The 26,938-nt window shown below is 38.9% G+C and overlaps 1 protein-coding gene across 5 annotated transcripts; it reads left to right on the top strand.

Annotated features, from left to right (window-relative positions):
• Nucleotides 1-42: 42 nt before the first annotated feature.
• On the top strand, nt 43-26,552 carry LOC107307964 (protein-lysine methyltransferase METTL21E-like). Of its 5 annotated transcripts, XM_015851476.2 has the most exons (6): nt 43-2,170; nt 3,815-3,934; nt 14,562-14,719; nt 17,925-18,042; nt 18,961-19,292; nt 26,096-26,552. In XM_015851476.2, exons 2-6 carry the CDS (start codon nt 3,862-3,864, stop codon nt 26,108-26,110), a joined length of 696 nt encoding a protein of 231 aa, XP_015706962.1. In that variant the 5' UTR covers nt 43-2,170; nt 3,815-3,861; the 3' UTR covers nt 26,111-26,552. The 5 variants fall into 5 exon arrangements, with proteins under 5 accessions (XP_015706962.1, XP_015706959.1, XP_015706958.1 ...); XM_015851473.2 differs by lacking the exon at nt 26,096-26,552 and having other exon boundaries at nt 3,818-3,934; nt 18,961-26,089; XM_015851472.2 differs by lacking the exon at nt 26,096-26,552 and having other exon boundaries at nt 18,961-26,089.
• Nucleotides 26,553-26,938: the final 386 nt, after the last annotated feature.

Genomic DNA, 26,938 nt, shown 5'->3' with positions numbered 1-26,938 from the left:
CTTTTGTCGCAATTGCTCAAAAAAGCTCTATACTGGACTTGATGTTACTTTATTTTAAGATTAGGCCAAAAATTGTATCTATTCATTTGCATTCTCACTGAGAAAAAATAGCTGTTAAAATCACATGCAACCTGTTGCTCCCTGAACTTCAGAACTTACGTAAAACCTTGTAAATTACTTGGTTTATTTCTAGGTATTGAGAGAAAGAAAATAAGTTCAATTAGTTCCGTTTCCCTTATTCTCTGCATCATACCTGCTCAAAGTAATGTTGATTATTGAATCATTTGTGGTACAATATAAGCCCTCATAGTATGTCATGGAAAATAGTACAGTAAATTCTGACATGCAATTATAATTCTAGGTTATATGTTTATAATTCTAGATTACATGTTCTGAATGTAAATTACATGTTACTAGATGTGGAATTATTTGAGCATAGATATAGACAGCATTTGTTTCCATAAGTGATGCTCAGAGGTAGTATGGAGTTTTTCTTACAAGTCCCTTAGATTTCACCTTAGAGCATTTATGTAGGTATGTGTGAAATATTTCCATTTGCTTTCCTGCCTAAACCCTTTGCCACATCAGTTGCTCTTTCTGCTGGTCCTCTCTGTAGCTGTCTTAATGCAGGCCCTTTTATTTTTTTTCTTTATTCTTGTATCCCCACACAGCAGGATTCTGTTAACCTTCACCCCATCCCTTACTCCACGCTTCCCTTCCCGGCCCACCCTTTCTTCAGTATTATCCATGGGGAGGTTTTAATTAAAGTGCAGGGGCTTCTTCCTGGAAAACTTATTTTCTTGCTAGCACTTCAACAACCCAGCATACAGATCCACTGGTTGCAGTATTCCTGTCAGCTTATTTTATGAGATAAATAATTTGTTAGATCCAGACTCTTTTTTTCTCACCTCTCTCTCTGATTCTAGAACTTATTTATAGCTCCTGTGGGTTAAGATGGAAAAACAGCGATTGCTGCCAATCACTCACATGTTCTTAGATTACATTTTAGTCCTTTTTGCTTTTTGGTCTCTCAGTTATTATTTCTTTGTAATTTCTCACTATTTTGTTGCCTGAAAGTCAAAGTCCATGCAGCCAAGTTGTGAAACATCAGCCTTTCCTGAAAGAATGAAGGGTTGAGGTGAACTGGGTAAGATTTGGCCCTTCTAAGGTTGAAATTATACCCTGCAAAGAGTATAATACATAATGGACGGTGTTTGCTGGATGAAAATTATCCCTCTGATAGTACTTTAGTAAAAGATTGTCATATTATAAGTGTATTCTCAGTCTGCACAGCCAGTTTACAGCTTTATTTTGCAGAGTGTTGCTGTTTTAACCTTAAAAGGTAGATCAGGCCTAGGTTTGTTTAATAGCTTCTAGATGTAAAAGTATGGTAAAATACATCTTTGATTTCTGTAATGCTTGTTCAGTGTTCCTGTACAATAAATTATTATCCTGTGTCACCTAGGAACACCAGCTGAGGTTGGAATTCAGTTTAGCTGAAAAGTGGTAAAGTAAGAGGTAGTTTCTATCCTGAATAGATTGAATTATACACAAAGAGAGGTCTTAAAGTTACCTCCGTTTGTTCCAATGGCAGTAAGTGGTTGCAGTCTGTTGGGCAAGTCTACATCTTGTGTATATGAAAAGAGGAGTGATGCGTGTATATTTATGTACATTGACAGCTCTCTGAATTGAACATTTGACTGTAGGTTTTATGCCTTGCTGCAGTTCTGTGTTCTTTTGTGTGAGTATGTGTTTGCATATGCACAAAATGCACTTCTGCTGTTTAAATTGGTCCTTTGTGCTTGGAAGAAGACTTTGTGACAAATTACATCCTGCTCTTCAGTTACTATTTAGTGACAATGAGAGGTTGGAACCCAAAACTGTTGGGTTATGTTTTTGGTTGGAGCTCCTCTGACTAGGTACCTACTGCTGTTATGAGATCTGTTCCCTTACATAAGAGAGCCATGGTGCCTTGTGCCTACTTTGGGTTCCTGCTGCAGCTGTCAGGATTTATTACTGCTGCTGGTGTGGGGATGTTGGCGATATGTAATGCACACTTCAGAACTTTTCTGTCTGGAACTGCCTGGCAGCTCACTGCGAAGCAAACAATTTGGCAGATAAGGATTTTTGTTTGAGTGCCATCATTGGGAAGATACAAGCTGAGATTCAGGTAATGATAACTGAAACACAGTCGATGTGACTTGCTGTGTGTTTTACTCTAATTATTTTCTATCATTTGCCTTTGATTGCATAAGTCAGAAACTGTTCTGCACCTATGTGTTTTTAGCTGCTGGTGGTACTACTGAATTAATATGCTGAAGTCAGATGGGTTGTGTAGTTCTGTTTGATTTAAAGGGTATTTTCAGGAGTGGAAAAGAGTGCACAGAACTTAAATAAATAAATAAATAAAAGTTTTCCATTTAGTGACTGATCTTGCAGTGCAGCATTGCTTGTACTTCAGAATACTGAAGGACTCATAATTAACCCATTACTTGCATCTTCTAATAGGAAGAAAAGTTGTCTTTTTATATTTCTGAAGTAGATGATAAGCTGGTGAATGTCTGTTAACACTGCTTCACATCCCACTAGTTTCTAAAGCTCCTTGATGTTCTGAATATAGACTCAGTGCTTTTCAATTCTAATCAGTCTACCTTCTCTGTTTTCCCATGTAATGTTGTTACTATTGCAAAGATCATAGATGGACATAAATGCAATAGCAATGTTTTTATTTAACGTGCTACAGTACTGTGTAAAAGCCAGCTCACATACTTTTCCCCTTGAAATAGGTTAATGGCTGCTGGCACTGCTGTGATAAGTTTTAACTCCTCTGCCTTTTGTAGAGTACTGTCAACGGTGTATCGTGTATCTTCTCTAACAAGACAGGGTTGTTCTGTGCTATTCATTTTCATCCTATGTCTGGAGAGAGAAGTCTGGCCGAGGCTTTGCACTGAAAGAATGTTTCCTTGATATCCAGCCCCTAAGGTTTCACTAAGGTTTCACTTCTTTATTTATTAAATCAACAGAGTCCTTCATCTTTTGCCTCGTTTATTTGCATAATTTGGGTGTTTTGGTATCTGTGTGCTATTAACTGTACTCCCTGCAACCATTCCTTCCAAAAAAACCCTACCAAAAACAACAGTTAAATTTCCACACTAGATTGTAAGACCTTTACAAATTATCAGAGCACTGATTATTGTTATTATTATTATTATTATTATTGCCCCAGTAAACACAGTGCTTTGATAATAAAACACCAAGAATTTGAGAACACTGGTTGTCTGATTTTCTGCAGATCCTGAGCATTGCACTGTTCTTTTCTTTTTATACCACACTATGTTGCTGCTTCTTGTTTAAATTTTGTCCTGTCATGTTTTCCCTGTTACATTTTTCTCTGTATCTGTACACTTGCACATACATGTTCTGTTTTGTGTGTTTTTAACAGCTCCTGCTTCCTACTTATGCTAGTGTAACACTTTTACTAATTGGTTATTCCCTTTCCTTCCAGGCTAGATCAAACTACATGAGCTGATGCAGTTTTTTCTTCAGACGTTTCTGCTGCCTCCCCTTCAAACAATTTTAAGCCTTCTAATCTTGATTTGAACTGATTCTAATTTTTAACTATTCATATAACAGTTTTAAAGTTAGATTTTCCTCTCTTTTGAGAGTAGAACAGCTAAACTTACTTACTTCTGGCTCTTAAATGCTGTGATATTGATATTTGTGTATCTTAATACAAGTAACTTATAGTGGAACAAATGTAAACGCTGTGTGTGTGTTGGGAAAGAGGACGTAAAGCAGTTTTATCTGTTTTTAGCAGGTTGGCAGGCTTGTGTTTGTCTGTCCGTGGTCGTCTGGCTTAGTATGGATTTGACATCGTTACAACATAATCACCTGCATAATGAACAGAGAAGAAAATTAGAAAGACAAGCAGGAGGTAAAATGTTTATTATTTCACCGTCTTTTCTTGCCATGCTTAGGAATTTTGTTAAGTAGAAGGAACAAGGCACCTTGCTGACAGTGAGCTATCTTACTTATTTCTCCTGAAGAATTGTGTTTATGGCACTTGTAGAGAAAATGCAATAGATAGCGCTGTTGTAATATTCTAGCTATGTAGTAAATATCTGATATGCCAGCATTCTTTGGCATAGTGATTTCCTAACCATGTCTGGCAACTTGCTTCAGCTATTTGCCTGTGACTAGTTCCAGGGAATGAAGCTGTGGCTATGATCGAGCTATTCAGAATAAGTTTGTTTGTGGAGTGACAGGCAGGATCAGTCATTACAAGCCCAGTTACTGTGTAGATGGCCTCACAGCTGATCTTAACAGGGACTGTTAGCAGCTTTATGCATTTATTTCTTTATTCCTAAGTAGATCTTAAGCTGCTCATTTTCAAGATCCTGAAACATCAGGAGTAGAAGAGATTTTATTGAACTGCAATGAAGTGTAAAGCAAAATTGCCACCAAAACATTAGTGTTGCTAGAACAACTGCTTCATATACACATGGCTTTTAAATTTCTTGTATTAAGTCTGAGAAGGCTGGGGAGGGCAGAGAAAAGACAGGGGAATCCCTCTCTTCCAGAAGCTTTCTGTTGCTGTCTGGATGGCTTTTTGTTTCCCTTTTTCTAAGTCTTCATATACCTTACAACTGAAGGGCTAAGAAAATTAAGCACCCAAAATCATGATCTTCTCTGGAAAGCTGATGTCACACAAGAAAGTGGCTGATAGAGTTTGGTAGAGACTGCAGTTACAAAATCCCTGTTTTGCATGCCTTAATCTGGAGAATTACTTTAATACATTTCCTTTTCCTATTGCATAATCCTGACTTGAATGGAAAGCTCAAGTTGATCCTACGTGTGATGAGGCATGATTGGGGTAAGAAATATTTAGAAGTATTAATATTAAAGATCAGGCCATTAAAGACTGCAATATTGATGACTCTTATTACATTGTACACAAGAAGGCTCAGTTCCAGTTGCACAGGTATTGCTATGCTTCTGCAGGTTTGGCTTTCTAATACTGATACTTTCTTCATGCTGGATTTAGGGCAAGGAGCAGTGGGTCTGCATGTAATTACTTAAGCTTTTGAATTTTTAAAATAATTGAGTTCTGGGACATCAGATTGATTTATGCAAAATTAGTTGGTAGCACAGAATCTTTAAATCAAAAGCAGAAATGTATTTCTTTTAGACAACAAACTGCTGATAGCAATAGCAGGATGCCCGCTTCTAGCAACTCTTGTTAAAGAGGATGAAGAGACACCAGTGGAAAATAGCACATCTTTACAGTCACAGTTTTATCCAACAGTAGACTTTAGCATATCAAGTTCCCTTCCAGATTCTGGAGGAAGGTGCATTGAACCTACTGCATGGAGAATTACTGCTTCAGTCCCCTCAGCCTGTATCTTTCTTGTCTCCATCTTTTTCTTCTACCATGTTCTCCATTCCCATTTCATTCCCTTCGCCCATCCAGTCTCAGACTCTTAGGATTCTTGCTCTGATTCAGTGTCTGAACTCTTTGTATTTGCTGTTCCACCACCCCATTCTCCTTTTATTCGCTGCCATTCCCTCATGAGGTTCTGTTATCTCAACTGTCTTCTCACCATATCTCTAGAATAGAACTCCTTATCATAGCTCATGGTTACCATTAGTACCAGGTTCCAATTTACAGGTAGATCCTTACCTGGTCTTATCTTTCCTGGTCCTTTCATCCAATCAGTTCTCCAGCACACCTGCATCATTAATGTCTCTTTTCCTTCCTCTCATGACTTCTTTTTCTCACTAGCTTTTACTCTCCTTTGCCAAACTTTTCTGAGATCAGATTGTACCACTGCTGCCTTTGTTTTTCAGGACCTGAAATTACTTTGCAAGATTTATATTATTTACGTTCACCCCAAAGTAATTTCATCTCTGAGACAAAAGGAGAAGAGCAAGTTTGCAGCTTGTCCTTGACACTTCACCGTCTCACTTTACTTGGCTGGGGCCCAGTTTTTAATCCATAAATATCTGAGAAAATGCTGACCTGGTAACCTTCACATATCTTCCATAGCTTTATAACAGTCATGCTCCTTCTCTTCCCCTGCTCAACAGATGCCCTCGTTGATGGTGATTCCTGTCATCATTTCAAGTCTGGGTGACATCCAGAAAGATGCCTTAAATGGGACATGGTTGGAATAGAAGCAAGTGAGAAGCAGCCTAACCCTGTAACTTAGAAGTTAAGAAGTTAAGCAGGGATGAGGGAGTGACTTAGTATCTTGTTTCCATTTCCTGGGTTACTTCTAAGGACACTTCTTACTTTCATCTTCTCCTTTCGCTGCAGACCCTTTTCCCCTGACTTCAAAGACTTTTCTGTAAGATAGGAAAAACACTCTGGTACCAGACCCAACCATGACTATTCACAACTGAGTGTCCAGTTTCTAGCTTTGCTTTTACTTGCTTGTTGTTCTTCTGGACACAAACCTTACAATCGTTATTTTCTTCTGGCCCATCTTTAATGGTGGTGGAAGGGAGAGGATCCACTTAATTCTGTAGAATTGACAGATATGTGCAAGGAGTGAATTTGACTTTTTCTAAAGAAGGCTCAGAACTCAATTTCTCTGCTCTCTGAGTGCTTAAAATGCTAAAAGATTATTTGCGGTGGGCTTCGCAATTAGCAGTGCTGGTTAAAAAGTCAACCTACTTATATTACGTATAAGTGACTCATTTACTATCACTTGCTTTCCCTTCTCTCATTTTTGACCTGGGCAGGCTGGAAAACTGTGTAGAGAAGAACCTTATGAAGGCAAGTGGTAAAATCCTAAACCTGAGGAGGAATATTTGCACACGTCAGGACAGGTACTGATGGAGAGGAGCTCTGTAGAGAAGGGCCTGGGTGTTCAGGTGGGCTACACATTGGCCATGAGCAAGCAGTGTGCCCTTGCGGTCAAGTGGATCAGTGGTATCCTGGGGCTCATTACAAAGAGTGTGATCAGCAGGTCAAGGGAAGTGATCCTCCCACTCTGCTCTGCCCCTACATCTGGAGTGCTGTGTCCAGTTCTGGGCTTCTCAGTTCAAGAAAGGCAGGGAACTTCTGAATAAGGGGCAACAGACACACACTGGAACACTGTAAAGGACCAGATGGGGTGTGACAAACACAGTAAGTTTCATATGAGCATGAGGAAAAGCTTCTTTACTTTGAGGCATACAGAACACTAAAAAACGCTGCTCAGAAGGTCTACGTAATCTCTGGAGATATTCAAGACTCACCTGGAAGCCTTCCTATGCAACATAACATAGAAAATAGCCTACTTTTGCAGTCAACAGGAAATCATTTTGTTATTATCAGCAATTATGTAGATGCTGAGCATAGGCCTGCAGATATTTTCAATGACAGACAAACATGGTTATGTAATAAGTAATGGGTACATTTGAATTCATTATGTGTTCATGAGATAGTCTGACCACAGTACTTCTATTTTCAGCTTTCTAATGGTTTTAGATGACCTGTGGCTTGTATGAGGCTGTGATATCAGTAACATGAGTTTCATGTTGAGAATGCACCTCTAAAACCTGGATAAATCCTCTACTAGAGGGCATAGCCCTCTCCTGTTCTCATCTCCTTGCACTCTGTACTAAGGGCATTTCGTCTCTTGGCTGAGATTAGGCTGCTCGTGGGTAGCAGTTTTGTATTTCTACATTTCCAAGTATGAAGTTTCAAGCATTATATTACACTAATGCAATATATCGGATTAATCTATATAATATACCTTATCCTTGCCATCACTTCAGCAGGTTGAGCTTAGAGTGACTGATCACCACCACCTTCATAGGCAGGCATGAAGACAGAAAAAATTAACTAGGTAGTTTAGATAAGAGGATTTTCTAGGATAGTACTTTGATTTATGTTTTCTAAAAGGCGCAGGTTACATCTGACTTCTGGAAGGTCAAGGGAATGGTTAAATTTCCCTCTCTGATCCTTTCCTTTCAGGGTCCTTAGGCTGCAATGGATTGGAATGAAATAGAAATAGATGGATGGAAACGAAATACTGAAGTGATGTCACCTGGAATTTGGGGACTGTTCTCTGATTCAAGATTGAGTATGTTTCCATGGAGCTCTCTGCAATGTTTACAAGACCAGGACTTTGACTACAAGACATCAGTAGCTCAGTAAAAACTATGAGGCTTTACAGTCCCTTAGAAGTACAAGCTAAAGGAGATCTGGGGTTCTCTGGGCCGTTAGAGATACCCAGATGAGTTCACAGGGCTACATTTTGAGGTTTTCCCATAGTGATGTAACTTCTATCCAGTAAGCTTTTACAGTTACAGAGCAAGTTGCAAATCTGCTTTCTTATAGATCTTTCTTTGAGTTTCTTCTTGGTGTTGGTATGCATGAATATAGATAGGTAGCTATAATATCTATCTTGTGTGTCACTGTAAAAATATTTCTAAGTACAGATCAAAATGGTAAGTCTTCTGTGATTCTTTACTGTGAGGGTTACAGAGCACTGGGAGAAGCTGCCCAAAGAGGTTGTGGAGTCTCCTTTTATGGAGATATTCAGAACTTACCTGGAGACTTTCCTTTGTAACCTACTGTAGGGAACCTGCTTTAGAAAGGGGTTTGGACTGGATGGTCTTCAGAGGTCTCTGCCACCCCTGTATGTATCTTATAACTAAACTCTTCAGGTGAGAGTATATTGCTTCTGAAGAAGAGAGAATGTGTTTACTGTAGGGCTGAACTTTGGCAGGTCAAGTTCATGCTGAAGGCTTGGATTTCATTCTTTTTGCCAACTGGAGAAAATCCATGAATGCAGGAGAGACACAGAAGGTGGCTGGGTCTTATTTCTTTTGCATGCTCCCTTATCAACTTGTTCTGTGACACCATTTGACCTTAGGAAATTAAGTACAGTTAGCCCAGCACTTGAAAGAGTCTAGTCTATGTTTCCCCTCCCCTCCTTCTTCCTCCCCCAATAAATCACTAAGTGAAACTGTAGTTTAATGCTGTCTTAATCATATAGTCGTAGAATTGCTCAGATTGGAAAATAGCTTGAAAATCAAGTCCAGCTGCAAATACATTAACAGAGTGCTTGAAGGATGTTTTGTTACTCAGTGTTTGAGCTGTTCGTGTGTGAGTCAGAAAATGGAGATATCGACTACAAGTATATTCTTCATAGATTCCATGTGCAGGGGTTGTTTTCTTCCTTTATCTTAGTCACATTCTAATTCAGTTATCTGGATAATGTTATCAGTATATTTTAATTCACAGTCCTTGCTTTTGCCACTTTTCCTGCATTTTAAGTGATGTTTAACAGTGCTTGTCCTTTATCAGCTCAGTAAAAAATGCATCGATGTAGGCAGTATCACTAGGTGTATGTTCAAAGATTTAACGTATGCTAATTATTGAGGGACAGTACCCATGTGATTTTTAAGGTTACTGTTTTCTGGTGGAGCTGTGTACTACCCAAGTACGATTTTTATGTAACTCCTGGTGTAAACAGAACAAATGTTCCTGTGGAATGTTTCAAAATGTACTGTTCAACTTCTTCCTAGCAAAAAAACTCCATGCAGGTAATGTTAGCCTAAGACCTATTCCTGTAATTTACCTTATTGTTAAAGATGCTGTAATTTGGAGCTTGTTTCATTCTAGCCTAATCTACATATTATCTTGCTCTGCCTTCCCCTCCTCACTTCTCTAGCTTTGTCTCAGCAGCACTCAGGTCTTTTCTTTCTTAAGGTTTTGTTCTTGTGTAAAACATTTTGTTTGATGTTTAAACTCATCAGCAAAAACCTCTAGTTCTCTACATAAGATTCTGTAGCTTGTCATACATTTCTGCAATCAGCTTGCTACTAACTTAAGAACACCAGTCTTCCACATGATTTATTATCTATCTTATCTCTCTCTGAAAAACCAAGTTGTTTTTTGTTGTTGTCGCTTGTTTTTTTAAATAGTAATTGTAATTGCTTTGCCTGTGAGTGATACTTTCATTGCTTTCTTAATTATGTCTTTGGTATAGTGCAAAGTTGTGGCAGCGTACAGGACTGAAAATCAAAGGAATTTAAAGAGTCTGCTCCAACAACTTTAGGTTTTTCTGGTAAATGAAACTACCTGGCATCATAGAATATCCTGATATGGAAGAGACCTGCAAGGATCACTGATTGAATCCAACTCCAGTCTCCACACAGAACTTCCCCAAAGTTCAAACCCTCTGTTTGAGAGCATTGTCCAAATGCAGCTTGGTGCTCTGACCACTGCCCTCAGGAACCTGTTCCAGTGCCCAGCAGCCCTCTGGAGAAGACTTCTTATTTCAAAGGACACTCCAAGTCACTATCTTGTTAGACAGAAAATCTTATGAAAGTTGCATAAATTCAAATTCTATCTTGGGAAGAATTTAAGACATCTATAGACAGGAATTTCCTTGTGATCAAGAACAATTGAGCAATTCAAGGGCAGAGGAGCACTGTTTTATTAACAAAAATTATCTCAGTCTCTGTGTGCTAAGTGAATAGGGTCAAACTGTCCCTTCTTGATGTAAATATATTCTAGCACCTGAAATTCCAATACTTTCTGTGTTTGCATGCAAATGCAAAGAGAGGAATAAACTGTACATACATCTCTATGTATATATGAAGGAGTATATATATATATATATATATATGTATGTATGTATGTATGTATATGTGTGTGTGTGTGTGTGTGTGTGTGTATATATATACATGAAGGAGGAGAAAGTGCTAGCCCATGTCATCAAACTCAGGTAAATGAAGAAGGGAGGAACCCGTTCTAGCAGACCTTTATATTCTGATGGTTTGTTATGGGTACTTGATTAATACTGCTGGAAATACATAATATGAAACTCCATTCTTACAATTAGGTCAGTGAAGCCTCCTCTTCCCTTGTCTGATCCTGAACTACTGATGGGTCTTCCTATCTTTAAATATCATTAAAATTCCTTCACTGAGTTGTAATTCAACATTGCAACTTGAATAAGAATAAAGACTAATACAGATTTGAACACTTATAGGAGAATAACTTCTTATCAGCTTTTTTACATGTGTTATCAAGAAACTAGACGTTGATCAAAGCATAACTAGCAGAACTTCATCACTGTTTGCAGGTATTTGAAGACTTTATTTCACTTGCATTTTGCTTACACAGATAACAACATTCTTCTTGCATTACAGATTTTCAACTTGTTATTTTTATGTTCTGACTGCTTTGAAGATCGTTGCAGAAAAAAATGATTTTTGCTTTATTTTTGTGTTTGTGTTTATCTCAGTCAAATTGAACAGTATAAAGCAGAAAATAGAAGAGTGCTTTTTGGACTGTAAGGGGAGATTTATCCTGGCCTGTATAAGAAATAGTGTGGCCAGCAGGAGAGCCACACATTCCTAGAGGAAATGGCCTCTAGTTGTACCAGAAGAGGTTTAGATTAGACATAAGGAAATTTTTTTTCTCTCAGAGAGTGGTCAGGCACTGGAATGGCTGCCCAGGGAGATGGTGGAGTCGCCATTCCTGGCTGTGTTCAAGAAGTGTCTGGATGAGGAGCTATGAGAGATGGTTTAGTGGTTTGTGGTAGCAATGATAATGGGAGGATGGTTGGACTAGATGATCTTGTAGTTCCTTTCCATTCTGTGATTATATGGAAGTAAGCATGTCTGGCTAAAGATTTGTAGTGTTAATTTTGCCATTAGTTTCTTGGTCCTGATTAGATTTCTCACTAAGGTGACTTTTGAAGCCTGCCTTCCACATACATATAGTGAAACAAATATCTGGTGAAACAAACAAACAAAGAGAAGGTTGTGTTATGTCAGCTTCTCCAGGTATCCCACCTGTGGGATTACCGAAGGAATAAGAGGGCCAGTGATTTAAGTGGTATTATTAACTAGTAGGTTTGGATCTCTTATTTTGGGAGTATGAACAATTTACCCTAGGCAGGGAGCAGTGGCCTACAGACTTTTAATAGTGCAGGTACCACACAAGCCTTGAGTAGAAAGATTACTGACAATATAAAAAATAAGTGGGAAATGTTTATTGAACACTAGAGGGGAAGCTGTAATACTTCTGAAGTTTTATAGATCTTTTGGCTGAAGCTTTATAAGTTAAGACTTTATAAGTTAGGGCTTTTCATCAAACTCGGATCCAAAGCAGATATCAGAAGAAGAAAAAAAGAAAAATGGCTATAATTGAGAAGTAATAGAAGGAATAGCTTTTTATTTCGGCAGCTAGTGCTGATCATAGAATGAGATCAGACTGCTGTAAGTGGTCCGAGAAGATTAAAAGCAGTCTAGATCTAGTAGACTTAGACACAGGATGATAAATTAAATACACTTTACAATATCTGTAATAAGAAAACCTCATATTATTTTTTCATAAGAAAAAATTACTTTGGCCCCAAAGCAGCATTTCTATCACTCTTAACTCCTGTGTGTTTAGAGTTTCCTGCTTATGGTCTCAATGACATATGTGCTTTCTCTCAACTTTACAGCTCCTGCAAGCCTCTAATGTTATATGCTGACTGTACGTGACTACTTAGCATCTGACCTTTTAAAATATCATAATTTTAAAGTTCAGATTATTCTATGTATATTACCTTTTAAAAATTATACTGTTTAACTTTCTTTCCAGTGGAATATACATAATTTTATTTTTAATTTAGCTGTGTTGTAGAATCATAGAATGGCTTGGGTTGGAAAAAGACCTCAAGGATCATGAAGCTGCAACCTCCCTGCTGAAGGCAGGACTGCCAACCTCCATATCTAAGTCTAGACCAGACTGCCCAGGGCCCCATCCAGCCTGGCCTTGAACACCTCCAGGGATGGGGCATCCACAGCCTCTCTGGGTAGCCGTTCAAGCACCTGGGTAGAGGTTCAAGCACCTCACCAGTCTCATAGTAAAGAACTTCCCCCTGATATAGAACCTAAGTCTGCCCTCCTTCAACTTAAAACCATTTCCCCTTGTCCTGCTATTACCTACTCTTTCAAAGAGTTGTCTCCCCTACTGTTTGTAGGCTCCCTTCAGGTACTGGAAGGCTGCAATGAGGCCACCCTGCAGCCTTTTCTTCTACAGGCTGAACAAGCCCAGCTCTCTCAGCCTGTCTTCACAGGGGAGGTGCTTCAGCCCTCTGATCGTCTTTGTGACACTCTTCTGGATGCTCTCCAGCAGCTCTCTGTCTTTCTTTTTTATACTGGTGGTTCCATACCTGGACGCAGTACTTCTGATGGAGCCCGGGATACCATTTGCTTTCTGAGCTGCAAGAGCACACTGCTGGCTCATGACTAATAATTTTTTTTTCAACCAAATCATGGTATACCATCGTTTTTATTATTGTTGTTATTATTACTGTTGTTGTTTAAATTTTCAGAAAAGGAGAGAGAGTTGTCTCTCTTGATATGTCATGGCAAGAAAAATACCAGTGTGTACGGAAGAGCAGTGAGTTGAGGGGGAAGAAAATGTAGACTCTTCTATAGTGCCAAGAACTGCTGTATCCTTCATATAGATTTACTGAAGGATGGTAGACCAGTGTATTCATTTCTAATGACCACTGGGTCTGCAGTTTCTATGCTGTGTGTGTCATCCAGTTGTGTGTCATTCTGTGTCATCTCCATGTTTCTATCTGTGATTTGGATATCAACTGCAGGCCTGATAGAAGAATTCTGCTTTGGAAAAGATGGTAACCCCGTTACTACAACTTTAATGTGCTTTCTAGGAGGTATAGCTTGTAAACATGTTTTGCTTTAGCTGATTTGCCAAGAGATCATGTCTGGCTGTGAAAGCAAATTTACCATGCAAACTCAGAATGATTCTTGATTTTGCAAAGAAAATGCTCCAGAAAGCTTCATTTACGTGTTATCTGCAACACTGCGGTGCAGCTTTGTGTGATGATTGCAAAAATGACACTGGCTTGGTATTCAGCAAAAAAAAAATGAATGAATCCTCTCTTGTAGAAGGGTTGGCCTGGATTATGTTAGCTATCATAAATGTCCTTCACATAGCAGCAAGTATGACATTCAGGATATCAAGCCAGCTGGAAAGAATCCCTTTTACAAGGCTCTGTTGGGGTGGGTGGATAAGCTTTCTTGACAACAGTGGTGCTTTCTCTCCTGTCTGTCATAATTTGTGTTGCTAGGATCTGTTTCACAAGTTTTGTGAGAGACTTATATATGATATTGTGATTCTCTTTATTTACTATAACATGGGGAAAGTGAACAGTAAAAGGACATGGAAAATAACAAAATATCCAGGTACAAAAGATGACAAGAATAAATACGAGAGCAGCTGTTCCTGAAGTGAAAAAGCAAGTTCTGTGGGTTTGATGAAATGAAAACTAACATATGGTAACATTGCACTTTTCCTGAACTTCATTTTTTTCAGTAAAGGAGGAAAAAATTACTTTATATAGTCATAAACTGAAAACTTCTATTAGAATTCAGGAGACTTCCCTTATATCATGATAACCATTAATGGTAAAATGCATTTTAGTTCACAAATATAATTCCAGCTCCCACTTCAAATTGGCATTTCAATATAGATTGGTGATTTAATTGTCAGCCCTCTCAGCTCATGTGACCTTTTATATTTTTACTTCCAGGGGAAAAAGAAGATGAACAAATAGTGACTGAAATAATGAGAAGACGTTTTTTTCCTGATGTTATAACTTACAAGGCCTGGGAAGGCTTTCACTTTGCTGGCCATGAGATAAAGATTACAGAAGCCACTGATTGTTATGGGGCAGTCGTCTGGCCATCGGTACAATATTTGTATAAAATTCTTACTTTTAGTTTTGGAGTCTTTTAACACATTTAGTTTGGTTTTTAGTGGTAGATATTTTTTATTGCATGTTGTAAAATTAAGGGTAAGAATCTATGCTTTCTTCATTCTGCAGTTCCCAAACCTGAATTTAGCCTGGTTTTCTTATGGCTTCCTGGTTCTCAAAGCTTAAAGCAGGTCACTCCAAAGATACTGCCTCTTATTTATTTCCATGCAATCCACAATAGATACGAAGAGCGCAATGACACTGTTTGATAGAGCTCTCAGCTAAAAACACTTTTTCAATATAGTTACTGCTGTTAGCTATGCATTTTTGTGAGTGATGAACAAGAGCCTGCATGGTGAGCTCATAGAAATCTGCAGCAGCAGAGGTGACCCATTGTTTTACAAGCTCCATGGCAGTGTCGTTGTTAGGAAAATGTTACCTGTGCAGTCCATCTTTCATCAGCACAAACAAATGGAAGTCAGAAGGCGATAAATCCAGTACTATATGATGGGTCTGGTAGGATAGACGATCCAAGACTGGCAGTGTTCTCCACAGTATTTAAACTGGTATGGGACCTGGCGTTATCATTTTGCAAGAGAAAGGCTGTCTTCTTCTCTGATGTGAATCTGGAAGTTTGAACCTTCAGCTTAGTCAGTGTCGTGATGTAGCAGTCAGATCTGATGGTTTCTCTGGGTTCCAGGAAATCCAGAAAGATCACCACTTATGCCAAAAGACTGCATATCACTTTATCTGCTGAAGGCTACATCCTGAACCTTTTTGTTTGATGGAGAATTCATATCTCACCACTCTGTGAACTGCTGTTTAATTTTGGCTCATAGTGATGACACCACCTCATGTCACTGCTCATGATGTGATCCAGAAAACTGTCACCTTCAGCCTCATGTTATTTCAGTAGGTCTTGACAAAGTTGCATATGGTGCTCTTTCTGTTCATCTATGAGCATTTGTGGAAACCACCTGGCATAAACTTTGTGATATTCCAACACTGCTGATGTTTCCAACATGTTGAAACTGGTATCCAGTTCCATACACAGTTCTGTGGTTATAATCTGCTGATTAGAGTGGATGAGGTGATTGAGACACTCTGTTTTGTGGTGTGGCAGCTGTACATGGCTGTCTGGAATTTGGCTTGTCTTTCATGTTGTTGCAACACACTACTACCTACCACCTCACTGTGCTCACATTCACTGGTTGGTCTCTATAAAAATTCAGGAAGTATCAATGAATGTCAATAGGTGCAGTTTTTAGTGCATGGAGCAATTCAACTCATCATTGATTCATTTGCACTTTCATGTTAGAGGTCATTTTGTTAGACTGTCCCTCTGCTGCCATCTGTCACACAGCAACAAAATGTAATGGAGTATTGCCAAAAGGTTCAACCCCTAATGCCGTACCACCAAAATCCCCCTCTGATGTCCTGTACCAACATAATAAAACAGAAGGCATTATTTTTGGAGCAGCCCTCATATTGTTTATGCCCCATCACACAGCATGTATGATATGGTGTCTTCTCCTGTCAAAACTTTTTGGTCCTACTGGCCAATTAGAAGCAAATTTTAAAGGAAATGCAGGATCTTGTATGAGAATTACGTTACTCTAAGATTGTGCTGTTTTTAAGAAGCGTGACCATAATCTAGCTGAGGAGTTAGTGTACCCTTCTGCTTTGGATGCCAAACATTTTTCTTTAGCAGAACTGGAAAAGTTGTTTGCACTGTATCTCTGAGCAGCCTCAGTGAATGTCTTCAAGGCAAGGTTGGCCGGCTGTTAATTACTCTCGCAAATCAAGGGCTATACTAAAATGCATGTGAGGGCTCAGTTTTTCTGTGGAAGGAAGAAACCCCCCACTTTGTCTCTATATTCTCCCTTCTGTTCCAACCTGCAATATTTGAAATCTTCTGAAAAATGTCAGTCACATTTGTTAAGAATGCAGAAAATTTAAGAGAAGTTAAGTTTCTGTATGGAAAGGAAGCTCAGTTTCAAAAGTTCCCTAATTTAAGTCACGGAAGTTTTGATCCTGCCAGCTGGTTTCAACAGCAGAACATGGCAAGATACCAAAGGAAGAAATGATGGGGATGAATGGAGCTAAAAGGAAATCTTGGTAGGATTTGTTTTAGAAAGTCAGTCTAATATCATGCACAGTCTTAAAGAACCTGGCTTTTATTATGTGTGCACAAACTTTCTAAGTTTTGTTGATTGAAATATCTGTATGTTCATACAAAAGACCTTGTTCTTTTAGCTCTGATTTGAGAGGCTGAAAGCAAAAAATAGACTTTCTATTGCTTGCTAAGTCAGCAGTCCTCCTTCTCCATTCCTTCTATATTTTAATCTATTAAAGTAAAACCAAAAGTATAATTTTGCAGTGTCAAGCTGAATCACTTCTAATTATCTTCCCAAATGGTAATCTGTACTGCAAGATAATATGGCAACCAATGCATGTATTTGTCAATGTAGATTATATAATTTTTCTAAATGTGGGAAGTAATACAGGAGACAGTCTGGAAATTATCTTTGTGCGAGGAGTAAAAATAGCCATCTGTATTTCTACCGTGATCTAAAGAACATTGGTCAGTGGAAGATAGGACATAAAAGCTGAAGAAGCTTCTTAGTCACAGTTTATGAAGATATATATATATATACACACACATATATATATATATACATGAAGAGTCAGTTGTAGAGGGCTATGTGATTTTGTGTACTAAAATGGTTTTTACACTTTACAAGGCATGGACATTAAAAATAGAAAGAAACTGAACTGAAGGTATTGCCCCTTTTGTGGTGGATTTTCTTGTACGTGCACTTCATATATCAAGATGTCTTTGTGACAGACATGTTTTAACTCAACCAGAAGTAAGTGTAGGAATTGCTGACTGGAATTTTACAGCTCATGTTATGCAGCGTGACAGATTAGATAATTGCAGTCATTCCTTCTGGCTGAAACACTTTGCAAGCCCATATCGAAGCATGTGGCTGCGTTTGTTTTGTCAGCCTATAGAGCTCAAAGATAGTGAGTCATGATCCTTTCAGGACAGCATTTGAATGGATATTGCTCATTTAAACAGACATGAAACTATAAAACATTTTTTTTTGCATGCTTATAAATGACAATGTGTATTTAGTGAAGGTTTTTATTTGATTTGTTTTTTTCAGTATATTCATGGGTTTCCCTCTCCTGCAGGCTCTTGTTCTGTGTTATTTTTTGGAAACCAATTCTAAACAGTACAATTTAGTTGACAAAAATGTGATTGAAATCGGAGCTGGAACTGGATTGGTCTCCATAGTAGCCAGTTTACTGGGTGAGTACATACCACTGCTCTTATACTCTTGGAAAAGTTGCTCAGATGAATACTGGAAAAACAAGGAAGTACCTTGGAAGTTCTCAAACACAATTATTTGACATTTTCTAAGAGAAAGAAGGAGTGAATTCCAGCAGGGTTTCTTGGAAATCTGTGTTGTTTTATTTTCCCCCTCTAAAACTGTAAATGCAAAGGTGTAGATGCAACAAAGAAGGCCCCTGTGGATGTAGTTACCATTAGCAGTGTTACACAGGGGACCAACAAATAAGAAATTAGTGTCTGACAGAACATCAGTGGCAATAGGGTAAAGTCAGACGCAGGTGTGACCAACACATATCTTCCATTGATCAAATACCTTTTGGATGCCAGGCCACTTCCTTCACACTTGAGTTCAGCCTTTTCTTTCAGCAACGGATCCTTGACTTTTCTGCTACAGAAGCTTGTGTTTTCTCTCATGGCAACCCGCTCTTTCTAAAGAGTAATTCAAATCATTCACACCTGTATTTTAACAACATTTTAGCTTTCTGCAGTCTGAGAAAGCTTCTTGATATGTTAAAATGAAAGTACCTGAGGCATTGCCTAAATCTAGTGTTGATTTTCTGCAGTTAGTAACTGTTACTCTTCAATTCCTAATCTCACTGTACTTCCATTCAAAATGACATCAAGATACGATATTTAATTTATCCCCACCCAAGCCCACCTGCCTTTAGATTGCAGTCTGTGCAGCAGAACTGCTGGGAACCCAATATTTATTTTAACTACAATGGGTAATAACTATTGGGAGCAATAACAGTGTTCTATTCTCCTAGAGAGAAAATTTGCTAAAATCGGTTCATTTTGCAGTGGCTTTTGCAAGTGGGGTTTTACTCAAGTCTTGAAGTATATCGAAAGATTGCTTTTGTTTTCCTTCTGTCACAGGTGCACTTGTGACAGCCACTGATTTGCCAGAACTGCTGGGAAATCTTCAGCACAATGTTCTCCAAAATACAAAACTGAAATGCAAGCACCAGCCCTGTGTCAAGGAGTTGTCCTGGGGAATTGATCTGGAAAAAAACTTTCCCAGAGCTTCATGTCACTTTGACTACATTATGGCTGCTGATGTGGTTTACCACCATCCCTTCCTGGATGAGCTCCTACTAACTTTTGACCACTTGTGCAAGAATGACACTGTTATTATGTGGGCTATGAGGTTTAGGCTGGACAATGAGAACCGATTTGTGGACAGATTTCAGACACTCTTTGACTTGGAGGTGATTTCTGATTTCCCCAGTTTGAACATAACCCTGTATAAGGCAATGAGGAAAGGCAGGATGAAAGTCAGACCTTCCAAACTGTCTGTCTGAAAAAGAGATATATGGGGGTGATTGTCTCAGATGCTTTGTAGTTAATTCTCTTTTTAATAATTTCTACATAAGTAGCTGCCTGCATCTGTACGAATAACATTTTTGAAGCAAGTTAAAACAAAACACTGGTTTTCCAGTGCAGCCCTACAGAATTCCTAAATTCAATTTGCTGAAATTTTTATATGTAGAAGAAATGTATTTATGATGTTTTCTTGCCTTTTATGTGCTAAATTGACAAAACTAATAACTTTCATGATTCTCAATATTATTTTTATGGGATGTGCAATGAATATTTCCACTGGCTTTCAAATGCAGTTTAAAGCAGTGTCTTATGAGACCAACCAATCTTTCGAAGATTTAATACAGTCTTCTTACATTTTGTATTTAATAGGTGTGATGTTAAATCTGTCTTCCCTCGTTCCCACCATAATGTGCAAATCCTTCCTTCAACTGGTCTTTACATGATGTTAGCTGAAAGGAAAAATGGGAGATATAGTATCATAATAAATGGAGAAAGACTAATAGTTACTCCTCGATTTAATGATTATGCTTTCATGGAATCGTAGAATAGTTTGGGTTGGAAGGTACCCTTAAGATCGTCTAGTTCCAAACCCCCTGCTGTAGTCAGGGACATTTTCCTCCAGACCAGGTTGCTCATAGCCCCATCCAGCCTGGCCTTGAATGCCTCTGGGACAGGGGGAGCATCCACACTCTCTCTGGGCAACCTGTTGCAGTGTCTCACCACCCTCATAGTAACAAATTTCTTCCTAATATCTAGTTTAAATCTACCCTCTTCCAGTTTAAAGCCATTTGTTTCCCTTCCACTTTTTATTTAGATTCAGGGATTCTTCAACAGACAGCTGTGCATTTGAAGCAACAGGGAGTTAAATATTTTGCTACTTGAACAAAGGCCTGGAATAAGAATAGCACATCGCATCCACAGGTCCCCATTGCAGAGACCTTAAATTTTTGGATATCTGCCCTTTCTGAAATAGACTGGTATGTGCACCTCATGGAACAATGGAAAAATGACAGTGGGATCAGGATAAGTGTTTTGCAGTGACAGCTGGTGGTAGCTGGAGGTAGAAAATGAAACCTGCTTGTCACAGTGTGGCTGAGGCATGGACAGATCAGAGTTTTTGCAGGGGCAAATGGAGCATTTGAGCTTTAGTGTTCCCAATTTTAGTGATCAGATTAATGTACTTAAATACAGAATTTTTCCCTTGTTCCTACTCCCGGCATAAAATTCAGTTTTCTGAGGTAAAACTTTCCACTGTGAGACATGAAGTGGTGCAGACAGGAGAATCCAAGCTGCTAAGATTTTCCAATGGGATTTGGGGACCCCAAAGCTGAAAGGAAGTAGTGGGAAGATAGATGAGGATTTGGCAGGAGGGATCTGGATGTAGAAGGAGGAGTGTGGAAAAAAGGTAGCTGTAGGGATAAGGTGAGATAAGAGGTTGAAACAGTGACACAAACTTCAAAATGCTGGATACACTGACTGAAAGGGGACATCCTCTGTAATAGCAATTACTTGCAACCATCCAGTCCTCTGCAATTGAAACTAAAATCCTTTTATCCCAAAGAGCAACTCTGTTTACAAATATTTCACAGATAAATGGATTGGCACTGGGTTACGAGCAAGATAGCTCTGCGTGTACCAAAATCCTCCAGTGAAAATATCCTGTGAACTACAAAGCAATGCAGACTAAGGATGAAAAGAGAGAGTCCAGCAAAGTAGTAAAGTGGGAGTGCTTTTAATATCAACGAGCCCTTCTGTTTTGTCTGAGGCTGTCCCCCACTGAGCTCCTGCTGAAGTCAACAGGAGCTGTGTTTGTAGAGCAGATTCAGAATTGGGCTCTTCAGGCCTAACAGCATGGTAATGTTTAGTGTAATCTAACACTGCTCCCCTTTCTCACAAGTCTGTCTAGCAACACTGTGTGAAGCTTCCTGGGAAAGCTTCAGAGCCTGGCTGCTCTATTGTACGAAGGCCTTTTGTCCTCTGTTATGATAGGCAGGTTATTAGCCATGACCGACGGGTGGTGGAGGTTATATGTGGCATTTGCCTGTGGAGTTTATTTCTGCTCTTTGAGAACAGGTCTCTCAGATGACTGTCAAATATTGCAGTTTCCTAAAGGCGGTTATAGTTTTAGTAATCACTTACCCTTGGTCTAAAACTTCAAAGAAAACTCAAGTTGTTATGCAGTGCACCATGTTGCGAATGCACATGGCATTTGCATCTGTAGTTAAAACTGTGAGTGAAAGAATTCCACCTATATGAACGCTAGAGAGACTGTGCAGGCTCACAGGCTTTTACAATACATTATGGACTGTTATGGAAATTGTATTAGTTGAAGATACAAATAATTTACTACATAGATTCAGTCAATTCCTTGATTTTCCATATTCTCATCTACCAGTAACTTACTGAACAACAATATCGACAATATGCATAAGCAGCTTGACAACATTTTCTAGGTTTTCCACAGATGTTTTGCTAACTTCACAATTTTCATATGCTAGTATTTATTTTTACCATTATTATTATTATCTGTGTATATATATAAAAACAGTAAAGAAATGTTAATTATATAACATTTCTGTCAAGGTCTTTTATAAGTCATACATTTTGCTTCTAAACATTAAAGTAGCAAACAATTTCAGCATTGTATTGTTTCTATATGACCATACTGAGTTTTTGTTTCTGTCTTGTTGAACAGTGACATGGCAGCTCTGTGTGATTCAGTTACATTTTCATTATTAAATTCACTGATTTGGGCTTCTGCTTCTTATAACAGCTGTAAGAAAAAGCTATAGCCATTGAATGTTTAGAAAAATCATCCAAGTGACAATATAGATTGTCTGAGAAAAATCTCATTTTCATTTAGAAGCAGTAAGGGAGGCCCAAACTATGAAATACAACAGCCAGGAAATATTCAAATAACTATCCATGGCATAAATGACAGCTGATTAATGAACATCTCATATTAGTCATTGCACAATCACTTGTCAGGATCAAATGAGCAACAACGACTCTAGCTTCCACGGGTGTCTTTAATGGTGATTGATATTGAAGATCTATTGAGTGTGTTGCTAGATGTGACAGTCACCTGAAAAAATACTGCAATTTATGAGCAAAGAACAGACGATCCTGCAAACAGGATGGGTCTAGAAACCCACTGAACCCTTTAAATTTTGGAGAACTGAAAGGCATGGGATACTTTTCTGTTCATAGTTTTTGATACTACACTGGTAACTATGAGGTGATCTGAAATAAATTCAGTGAGAAAGGAAGATAGTGGCTGTTGAGATGTCATTGCTCTACTGATGTACTTCAGAAATCGATATGTTCATGCTTATAATAGCTCTGTGACGTAAGGGAAATATGGTGACACAGTTGCAGAGCAAAGAGGGAACTGAGCTAAATGCCAAGTGATATAACCATAGTCACAGTATGGAGTACTGTTCTTTCACAGTAAAAACAATATTTCCTGTGGTTTTTTTCTTGTTAGAATTTGCTCACATGGAGACAAAATTTAAATGAAATTCATTATTTCCTAAAAGAAGACCCCATGGATCTCTATAAACAAGAAAAACACAGTGAGTGTAAGCACTCGGATTTCATGTAGTTAGTCCAACTAACCATGCAATACATAGAATGCAGTGGCTATAGTGAAACTCTGGAATCAGAAGGAAGCCATCTCATTGTCTGCAGACATACGTACCTGTAAAATGTCTTCAGGTGGGTTCATTGCAGTCTTTTCATGGACTGAGATGAAGCAAACTGGACCGTAGTCTTCAGCTAAAGTTTTTATCCCACTGTGTGCTTTCCTCACTCTTCTCAGAATCTTCAAACCCCATTCCAGGTTCACTGTCTCACACAGAGTTAGAATATAACCCTTTGTCCTCTCTTCCTTTCCTTGAAGATCTATCAGCTGAAGCATCGCATTTATGCTGTTTACCTGTGAGAAAAGGCTCTAAAATATACCAGCATTACTCTTTCTCTACCTCTGGGGAAGAATATTAGTTGGAAATTGAGAGACAAGTAAATCAAGGCATGTGATCCTAGAGACTTTTTATTGCTACCCCGACATAAGGTTTGGATGCTCTGTAATCCTGAGCTCTCATGTCCCAAGAGGTCTGCTATTACAAGACTTTTCTACAGAACATTACTCACTGACTATTACAGATGATTAATCTCTATTGTCAGATTATTGCAGTATTGGGTTATCCAGATTACATATTATCAGGTTGCTATTATTAGCTATAGGTCATCTGTCCTCTATGTTATTGACTCTACTCACATTCTTTCAGGCTTGAAGACAGTTCATGAAATCAGAAGAGGCTGTTGCTCTCATGATGCTTGTGATTATTACACCCCTGTGTGAGGCAATGACTGCTTCTTTCTGAGGTGCTCAGCCTTGGCAGCAGAGTAAAAGGATCATTAGATATTGGCTGCGCTCCTGCTAGAAGTTCATCAGATTATAGTAGCATTAGACATGCATGGACACTCAGGGTAACAGAATGGATTTTTTTGACAGTGGATGAGAACATTTTTATTAGGAACACATGGTTTCTTGTGATTTATTCTACTGATCTATCAAAATAAAAATGTTAGCAATATTCTCCAACTGGGGGACAATTGTGAGCAATCACAGAAGGAGCTCTCGATGCCTGGAAGTGAAATCCCAAAAGGCTCTGCAGTCATGCTGCTTTAAAAAGTAAGAAAATCACACATCTCCCTTCCAGTTTATTAAACTTTGAACAGCTCTGCTTTGATTTACAATGTGAGAACACAGATAGAGGTAGATGGTAAATCCGATTTAGAAGATCACAGCAACTGTAATCTGACAGAGCACTTTCTTGCCTATTTCTGCCTGATATGGATGGCTTCAAAATATTTCAAAGTGCACACCATCAAGACAGTCTGCTCCCTTCCAGACTGGAGCGCTTCATCAAAGAAAGGAAACTTCTGGGAAGCGTTTTAGTCTGAATTAAGATGAAAAGACTTCCAGGTTCACCCAAATCATTTGGAGTCTGGGTGATGATAGTGAATGCCTGAGGAGCCGTGTACACAGTGCTGTAGCACAGGTGCCTGAAAAACTTCAGACACACCGGATAGAGAATCTTTAACTTTTGAAATCTGGTTTTCCTTGTGGCACAATAGCTAAATAAATAATTTCAAAGTATACTCATTGCAACTGAGATCTTCTATAGAAGCGGTGTTTTATACTGCAAGATAGGTTTGTCAAATGATTCCTAGATAATTCTAGTTAGGAAAATGCAGTGGGAAGGAATCTATTGAACAAGTTGTGCAAAAGACTGCAGAGATAAGAAGCCACATGGAAATTATTGCTAAGCCATGTAAAATAGCACAACAGTATTCACTACTTGTTTTCAGACTCCTGCCCAGTTTTCAGTAAACTCCCAGTAGGTAGTCTTTATAACAGCCATAAGCAACTGGATAATGCAGGCAGGAGAAAGTTCATGTAAGAAATACTTTCTGATACAGCTTGTGAAGAGAAATCTGCCTTTTAATAAGTACGTAAGGATCCCTATATGTAATCTTGGCAAATAAGGATGGCAGAGTTTAGGAAAACTCTGTCATATACATATAAAACATATGTGCACTTGAAGTGTGATCTGGAGCCTCTTTTATTTTAATCCATTTGAGGTTAAGCTTTCTCTTGGGTCTGTGGGATCTGATCCCATGACTCCTATATTCCTGAACCTGGAGCAGTCCAGCCTCAGAAGGAAAGTGGAGATTGTTCCCACATAATTTCAAGATGAGAACTCGAACTTCCATCATTCATCTTCTCAATGAAATACTACAACCTCTAGACCAGTTTACCACAGGAAGTGTAGATTCTTTATGTAGATAAGCATAATCACTTGAAGCCACAGCTATTCTAGAAAGATGCAGATACCAACAACACTGCTGTTAAAGCATGTTTGAAACCTGATTTACATTTGGCAGCTAATGCTCCTGATATCAACAAAGTTCTGTTTTGTTTTTTTTTTTTTTAGCATACAGACAATTGTTTTGACTACTAAACAGTGTTTGTCAGTCTTTCACTGCATAGCATATAGGCTTTGCATGTTTGTCAACTGCTGATTAACTAGTACTACATGCAGTGTTACAAGCTCCATAAATGCAGCCAACACCTTCAGTGCGCATATTTTCTCCTACTGTGAAAGTTAAAAAATTTCTTAGTTGGATACTTCATGTCTCCCAAAGGAAAGTGTGAAGCTATCTATCCCTTTTTCATGAAGAGATTCATTGAATTTTCACATAAAGAAGGCTTGTGCTGCACAGAAAACTTCCACTCAACGTCTGTACCTCCAGTCATTTCATTCCAGCTGACCTGATTCCTTGACCATCTTTTTTCATTATGCTTCCTAATGTTTGTCTTCCTCAAACTATGAACTTCCCACAGGGACTCAAACTGGTGCGTTGCCTGAGCAACAAGTAATCTGAATCAAATCAAACACTTCAACATATCATGAGCTGTGAACATTATCTTCTCACCTCCTTCCTGACAACAGAAACCTCTGATATTTTTTCAAAGCACAAATGTCTATGTTTTCCTTTGCCTGAAAGTTATTTATCATAGAAAAAAGCTAGAGTAGGTGTAGTATCTCAAGGTTGTGCAGCACTATATATTTGTGTCTCTGCTGAACCCCAAACCTTCCTTCCCATTGTCTTTTTACAGGGATTCTTCTTCTGAAAGTTTCCTCCAACAAGAGGGCAACGTGTCTCTTGGTGTGCAAAAAAACTCGTGCAAATTTGTCTCAGTATTTGGACTTCATGTCACTCTTCTGCTGTTCCTTGCTATCTAGGCTGACAGTGGTAGATGCTTCTTCCTCTTCAGACAGAAATTTGCTTCCAGCCAGTTAATGGCTTCTGCTTTCCTGTATAATCCCCGCAAAATTGTGCTGAAACGTTGGGAAGAAAAAGATAGGAACAGGGTCAACTTCTTGTATGTTCAGGACTAATTTGTGTCAATAGAGGTACACAACACCACCATGGTGTGTTCTATACAGACTGGGAGAAGAACTCTTTGTGAACAGCCCAACAGAGAAGAACTTGGGAGTTCTGGTGGACAAAAAGCTGAACATGAGCCAGTGGTATGCACTTGCAGTCACAGAATCATAAAATCATAGAATCCTTAGAGTTGGAAGGGACCTCTGAAGGCCATCTAGCCCAACTCCCCTGCAATGAACAGGGACATCCACAGCTAGATCAGGTTGCTCAGGGCCTGATCCAGCCTCACCTTGAAAATCTTCAGGGACAAGGCACCCACCACATCTCTGGGCAACCTGTTCCAGTGCCTCACGTCCCCCACTGCAGAAGATTTTTCCTTATATCTAACCTAAATCTACACTCCTTGAGCTTGAAACTGTTGTTTGAAAGGCCAACAGTGTCCTGGACTGCATCAAAAGAGGGACTGCGTCTAGGGAGAGGAAGGTGACTGTCCCCATCTACCCTGCCCTTGTAAAGCCCCATGTGGAGTACAGTGTCCAATCCTGTGACACCCAGTATGGAAGGGATGTGA

Source organism: Coturnix japonica, chromosome 1, assembly GCF_001577835.2.
Source record: "Coturnix japonica isolate 7356 chromosome 1, Coturnix japonica 2.1, whole genome shotgun sequence".
Classification (NCBI taxonomy): Eukaryota; Metazoa; Chordata; class Aves; order Galliformes; family Phasianidae; genus Coturnix; species Coturnix japonica.
This window is presented reverse-complemented; position numbering and strand designations above follow the sequence as displayed.

What these genes read in the sequence shown, in the direction of transcription:
- LOC107307964 (XM_015851473.2), top strand. Translation starts at nt 3,862, where the DNA reads ATGGATTTGACATCGTTACAACATAATCACCTGCATAATGAACAGAGA. An exon ending in ATTAGAAAGACAAGCAGGAG is followed by an intron (nt 3,935 to 14,561) that starts GTAAAATGTTTA and finishes TTTTACTTCCAG; the next exon opens with GGGAAAAAGAAGATGAACAA. An exon ending in GGGCAGTCGTCTGGCCATCG is followed by an intron (nt 14,720 to 17,924) that starts GTACAATATTTG and finishes CCTCTCCTGCAG; the next exon opens with GCTCTTGTTCTGTGTTATTT.